This window comes from Canis lupus, chromosome 26, assembly GCF_048164855.1.
Source record: "Canis lupus baileyi chromosome 26, mCanLup2.hap1, whole genome shotgun sequence".
NCBI lineage: Eukaryota > Metazoa > Chordata > Mammalia > Carnivora > Canidae > Canis > Canis lupus.
This window is the reverse complement of record NC_132863.1, coordinates 49,135,318-49,141,317: the sequence shown is the minus strand read 5'-3', so window position 1 is coordinate 49,141,317 and position 6,000 is coordinate 49,135,318. Positions and strand designations below refer to the sequence as shown.

Genomic DNA, 6,000 nt, shown 5'->3' with positions numbered 1-6,000 from the left:
CCTCCTCCCCCCTCCTCCCCTCCCCTCCCCTGCCCTCCCCTCCCTCTGCTCCCCTGCCCTCCCCTCCGTCTGCTCCCCTCCTCCCCTCCTCTCCCTTCCCTCTTCTCCCCTCCCCTCCCTCCTCCCCTCCCTCCTCCCCTCCTCTCCCTTTCCTCTTCTCCCCTCCCCTCCCTCCCCCCTCCTTCCCCCCTCCCTCCCCTCCCCTCCTGCCCTCCCTCCTCTCCCCTCCCCTATCCTCCCCTCCTCTCCCTCTTGTCCCCTCCCCTCCCCTGCCCACCACTCCGTCTGCTCCCCTCCTCCCCTCCCCTCCTCTCACTCCCTCCCCTCCCTCCTCCCCCCTCCTCCTGCCCTCCCCTCCCCTGCCCTCCCCTCCCTCTGCTCCCCTCCTCTCCCTTCCCTCTTCTCTCCTCCCCTCCCCCCTCCTCCCCTCCCCCCTCCTCCCCTCCCCTCCTCTCACTCCCTCCCCTCCCTCCCTCCCCTTCCCTCCTCCCCTCCCTCCTCCCCCCTCCTCCCCTCCCCTCCCCTCCCCTCCCCTCCGCTCCCTCCCGCGCGGCGTCGCAGGGGTTAACGGGGGCGGGCCCAGGCGGCGGGCGGAGCCAGGTGGCCGCAGCGTCCCCCGCGCGCGGCCCGGGCCGGCAGGAGCGCGGAGCCGCCGCCGCCGCCGCTGGGCCATGCGGCTCCGGGGCCGGGGGCCTGGGCTCGGGCCCGCGCCGCCCCCCGCGCGCCTCCTGCGCTGAGCCCGCGCCCCGCGGCGCCGCCGGCACCATGGTGCAGAAGTCGCGCAACGGCGGCGTGTACCCCGGCCCGAGCGGGGAGAAGAAGCTCAAGGTGGGCTTCGTGGGCCTGGACCCCGGCGCGCCCGACTCCACCCGCGACGGCGCGCTGCTCATCGCCGGCTCCGAGGCCCCGAAGCGCGGCAGCATCCTGAGCAAGCCGCGGGCGGGGGGCGCGGGCGCGGGGAAGCCCCCGAAGCGCAACGCCTTCTACCGCAAGCTGCAGAATTTCCTGTACAACGTGCTGGAGCGGCCGCGCGGCTGGGCGTTCATCTACCACGCCTACGTGTGAGTGCCCGCGGTGCGGGTGCGGGGCGGGGCGGGGCGGGGTGCGGGGTGCATGGGGGGGTGCAGGGTGGGGGTGCAGGGTGCGGGGGTGCAGGTGCGGGTGCGGGGGTGCAGGTGCGGGTGCGGGGCGGGGGCCGCGGGGGCGCCCCCGCCTGAGACCCGCCGCCGCGCTCCCCGCTCCACCCGAGGGAGTCGGTCCGGGCGCCCGGGCCGGGGTGGGGGCGCCGCCTCCCTGCCGCCTCCCGCCGCGGCCTGCTCGGGTGGCGTCGGCCCCTCCCCCGCGGGATGGGGAGCAGCGCGGCGCCCCAGCCTCCCCCCTCGGCCCAGGCCCCTCCCCACGGCCGCTGCGCGGAACAAAGGGCCGGAGGGAGGGAGGGTGGCGCTGCCAGTCCTGCCGCTGGGTCTGGGCTCCCCGGGCCCCCCTCTGCGCCCCCCCCTGCGCTGGGCTCCCCCAGGGAAGGGGCCGGGGCCGGGGCCGGGCGGGCGGGGGAAGCGCTGGGCCCGGCCTCCCGCAACCCCCAGGCCGCGGGCTCACGGCCCTCCTCGGCAAGCTGCCCCGGCCTAACTGGGGCGGGGGTGTCCTAATACCACCTGCGTCCCCAGCCCCGGGCTCCCCCTTGGCCCAGCCTGCGTCCCCGTCACCCTGACCTCTCTGCTGGGCCGAGCTGCAGGAGCAGGTGTATGCCCGAGGCTCGCGGCACGCTCTGGGCTCCGGGACCCCTCCTTGGTCGCTGGACACCCCGGAGGAGGGGTGCTGAGCCCTGAGCCCGCAGCCCACACCCCGCACCCCGGAAGGGGTTGTTGGTCCCCCCAGGCCCCGTCCGGGGAACGCCTGGCTCCCGGGGCAGGTCCAGTGACCTCAGGCCAGCGTGTGTGTGCACGAGTGCTCGCGTGTGCCCCGCTCCTCCAGGGGCTGCTGGTGGGTGGCCTGTGCCGCTGGGAGCACGTCTCTGAGCCAGCAGGCACCCCCTCCCCTCCCAGCCCGACTGGGACCGGGACTCGGCCATTTTGTGTGAAAGAGGCATTTTGGGATGGGAGCGAGGAGCAGATTCCGGGAAACCGTCTCCGACCATGTGCCCCCTGGGATGAGGGGTGTGGGCCCCATGAGTGTGTCCATGTACCTGGGTGTGTGCTCTGGATGGACCTCCATGGTGGGGGGAGACCCCGAGAGGAAATCCCAGGGGACAGGAGGGTGTCCCTGGAGAGACCATGGCCCTGGCAGGTGCCTTGGGCACTGTCCCCAGCCCCAGCACTGAGCCACCCTGGGAGTCCTGGGGGGGCAGGGGCTTTCTTGGCACCATGAGTGTCACCCCCCACCCCAGGGAGGCGACTCTGGCCCTCCCGTGTGGGCGTGCTCGGGCGTGCTGTTCATCCTTGGAAGATGTCTCCTCACCGGGGCCCTCCCATCAGCACGTCCCTCCCCGCCTGGGGGGACCAGCTCCGTGTCCAGGTCCTGCCCCGACTGCCGCGCGTGCTCAGAGCCCACCCCCACCGCCCAGCAGCCAGGTGCCCCGCTCTGGCCTGGGGAGGGTTTGCTGTGCTTTGGCCCACACGGCCCTGGCTGGCAGGACACGCTGCGGGGGTCTCCAGGCCTCGGGGGCTTCTCCCTGCCTGGGCCCCAGGTGCCCGGCCGCCTGCCTCCTGCCTCCTCAAAGCTGCAGCGCCCACAAAGGGACGCAGAGCAGGAGGGGAGGCCGGGTCAGGTTGCTGCTCGTGTGTGTGTGTGTGTGTGTGTGTGTGTGTGTGTGTGCGCGTGAGCCAGGACACGCCTGTGGCCACGGCCCCCACGGCCCCCACGGCCCAGGCAGTCTGCCCTTGGGCCTGCGCAGCCCTTCGTGGCCTCCCCACTGAGGGCACGGGCTGCCTGAGCCCCCGTGCCCCCAGCTCCCTGGCTCGGGGAGGGCAGCCCCGCTGGCAGGGGGCTTTTTCTGGGGAGTGGGGGAGGCGGGGGGAGCAGCAGCTGTCGGGTGAGGCAGCCGAGTGTCGTCACAGCATCTGCGGCCTCGGCGTCCGTCGGGAGGGTGGGCACCACGGCTCCTTGCCCCCAGGGCCCGTGCAGAGGGGCTGCGGGGGGCGGTCGACTCCCAGGAGGCCCAGTGGGCTGGCCCCGGAGGGTGACACATGTCCCGCCCGCTTGTCACCCTTCCCAGGCCCCCAGGCCTGCAGCCCTGCGCTGACCCCCCCCCCCCCCGCGCAGCCCCACCCGCATCAGACGTCTCTCCTGCTGGGTGCTGGTCACTGGCCCGAGGCCTGAGGTGCTGCGGGTGTGGCAGCCCCAGGGTCCCCTTGCTCAGCGTGGACTGGCCCGTGTGCGCGTCCTTTGGTTTGTCGATTCATTAATTAAAGGAAGTTCAAGCCCGTCTTCCCGGCCTGGCGCTGGGGCCTGCGGAGGCCGGAGGAGGGGGCGGCCAGGCCTCGTTAACCGGCGCTCCTGGCTGGAAAGAGTCCCGGGGCTGGGGCCGTGCTGGGCCCTCCTGGGCCACCTTTGCCACCAGAGCCTGGCTTCTGGAAGGTGGCCGTGTGCCAGCCCGTCTGGGTGTCCCGGTGGACCCCGGGGGCAGTGGCTGTCGGGGCTGGAGGGAGGTGGCTGCCCTCTGGCCCCTGGGCTTGGGGGCGGGGGCCGCTTCCCGTCTACCCTGTGGAGGGGGCTCTCTCTGAAGACAGGCCCCTGGGAGCGGGGCCACGGCCACCAGCGGGAGCTTTGCCAGACGTGCTTCCGGAGCCAGGAGCTGCCCTGAGTCAGGAGGGAGCCCGCGGCCGCCCGAGCTGTGGGCCTGCCCGGCCAGAGCCAGCCTGGGTCCGGCCCTCCCAGCTCGGAGGCCGCTGGGCCGTCCCTTCCTCTGCCTGTGGCCGGACGCAGAGGGACGCAGAGGGACGGAGAGCAGGAGAGCAGGAGAGCAGGGCCTGGGAGGACAGACTCACGCACAGACTGGGCCGTGGGGGGCAGGGGCACCCCGCAGACGCTCCTCCGCTGCCGGCCCCTCCTGCCCCGGGCTTGGCGGGCCTCTGTGTGCGGGGACCTCCTGGGTGCGGGGCCTGGAGTTTCTCCAGGGGGATGCGAGCCGCAGAAAAGCCTGGACCTCCGGTCAGGGGCGTGCGTCTGGGCAGGTGGGGCCTGCGGGGCCGCTCACCTGCTCCAGGCCGGTCCACGGGGGATCCCTTGGGGACCTGGGTGCGGTGTGACCCCCACGCTCACTGGGAGCCCGGCAGGTAGTCCTTCGAGGGGGAACTTTCCACGTGGTTTCTCTGTGGCTGAAGGTGGGAGTGGAAGGGGGAGCTGCACGTGTGAGGTGCCTACTGTGTGCAGGCCTCAGGTGTACCTCCAGGAGCCTCAGAGAGGCCTGTTCTCACGGTGGGGAAACTGAGGCCAAGCAAGGCTGATGAGCTCCAGAGTTGTCCCACTTAAGCTGAAAGGCGTCTCTGCCTTGGAGATGAGGGTTTTCGGGTGCAGATCGCTGACCTTCTCCACATCTGGAAGCCACTCGGACTGTTTAAAATAGGCCGGGTGGCACGTGCCGGTGACAGCGTGGGCCCGGGCGTGTGAGGCTGGGCCAGCAGCCCCCTCTGTCCGCAGGCGGCATCTGCCTTGGGGTCCGTGCTGGGGGCCGCTGGGCCCGGCGTGGTCTCCTGCCACACGGCAGCAGGGGGGTGCGGGGCCGCCGTGAGCCCCTGGGTGGGAGGGGGGCCTCGGGCCTGAGTTCCGGCCGTTCTGTTCCTGCGTCCGACAGCGTTTGAGGGTCGACGTGGCCCCCGAGGCGGCTAGGGCCCCTCTTTGCTGATGAGCATTCTGTTTCCAGAAGGAGGCTGGGTCTGAGTGGCTGTGTCCTCCCCTGCTTTCAAGTCACAGACCTCTCTGCATCCTTGGGGAGGGAGCGTCCCGGAAGAGTTGGAGAATCTTATGGAAATTTCCCCAAAGGTGGAACCGGTTGTGGTTTCCAGGGCGACCGGGGCTGACCAGCCTGGGGACCTCCCCAGGTGGCTCAGAGTGAGATCATGCCTCCCCCGCCACCCCCCCCCCGTCCACTCACCGTGTCCCCCGTTTCCCTGGGGGGTCAGGTCCCACACGTCCCCGTGTCGCAAGGCCATAGGGAAGGGGGGCTGCTCGGTGCTTGTCAGCCTCACGGATCAGAGCGGAGAACCTCGGTTTCCTTGGAGGTCTGCACGGGTCGGGACACTCCGAAGGAGGCATGGCCGGGCTGACGGGTGGCCACCCGCGGGCCCCACATGCCCACCCGCAGCTCCGGTGCTGACAAACCTGCGCCCCAGCGTGTCCTTCGGGAAGCTCAGCTCCAGGAGGCCAGGCCGAGTCGGGTGGGGGACGCAGCGCTTTAGGGTTGTTCTACTTGGTAGGTCAACGCACAGGCCGTGTGAGCGTCTGGGTGCAGGCCCGTGGAGGTGGATCCCTGCTGGTGAGAGCCACGGGCTGGCCTCTAGGACTTGGGTTTCGGACCGTCCTGTGGAAGGAGTAGGGTGGGAGGAGTGAGCTCTTCGGGGCATTTCATGGACGACGCTGGCAGCAGGGTCTCGGGGTGGGGCAGGGGAGGCCCCTCGAGGGTACAGCCTCTAGGGGACTCGGGGCCACGCAGCGTGTGCTCTGTGCTCTGGACATTGCTGGGTCCCTGTGTCGGGAACAGTAGCCCACATCCCCCCGGTCATGCCGGCCAGTCTCCGCTCCTCGTCACACGTGTACTTCGTGGCTTGCAATCCACGGCGGCCTTGTCTGGCGGAGGTGGTTCCGAGGACACGTCCAGGTGAACGACGCTGAGTGGTGGGGCCGGCCGGCTCCGGGCTAGCCTGACGGGGGTCCTGCCCGCTACGTTTCCTCGTCTGTGGTGGGTAACGATTCTATTTTCTGCGAGTCGTCGGCCCGACGCCGCGTGTGTGTGACGCTCACGAGGCTTGCGGCCTCCGTTGTCAGGTCGGCGTGGTTGTGGTTTAG

At 71.5% G+C, this 6,000-nt stretch overlaps 1 protein-coding gene across 18 annotated transcripts in view; it reads left to right on the top strand.

The window, feature by feature from the left end:
- Window positions 1-684: 684 nt before the first annotated feature.
- The window catches only part of KCNQ2 (potassium voltage-gated channel subfamily Q member 2), a 45,245-nt gene continuing 39,929 nt past the window's right edge, over window positions 685-6,000 (top strand). For 8 of the 18 annotated variants that reach the window (XM_072801741.1, XM_072801738.1, XM_072801737.1 and 5 more), the window contains exon 1: window positions 686-1,061. In XM_072801741.1, coding sequence (XP_072657842.1) covers window positions 766-1,061 — 296 coding nt within the window. In that variant the 5' untranslated portion in view covers window positions 686-765. Of the gene's footprint in view, window positions 1,062-6,000 lie in introns of all 18 variants that reach the window. The other 10 variants (XM_072801743.1, XM_072801744.1, XM_072801742.1 and 7 more) reach the window with 3 other exon arrangements.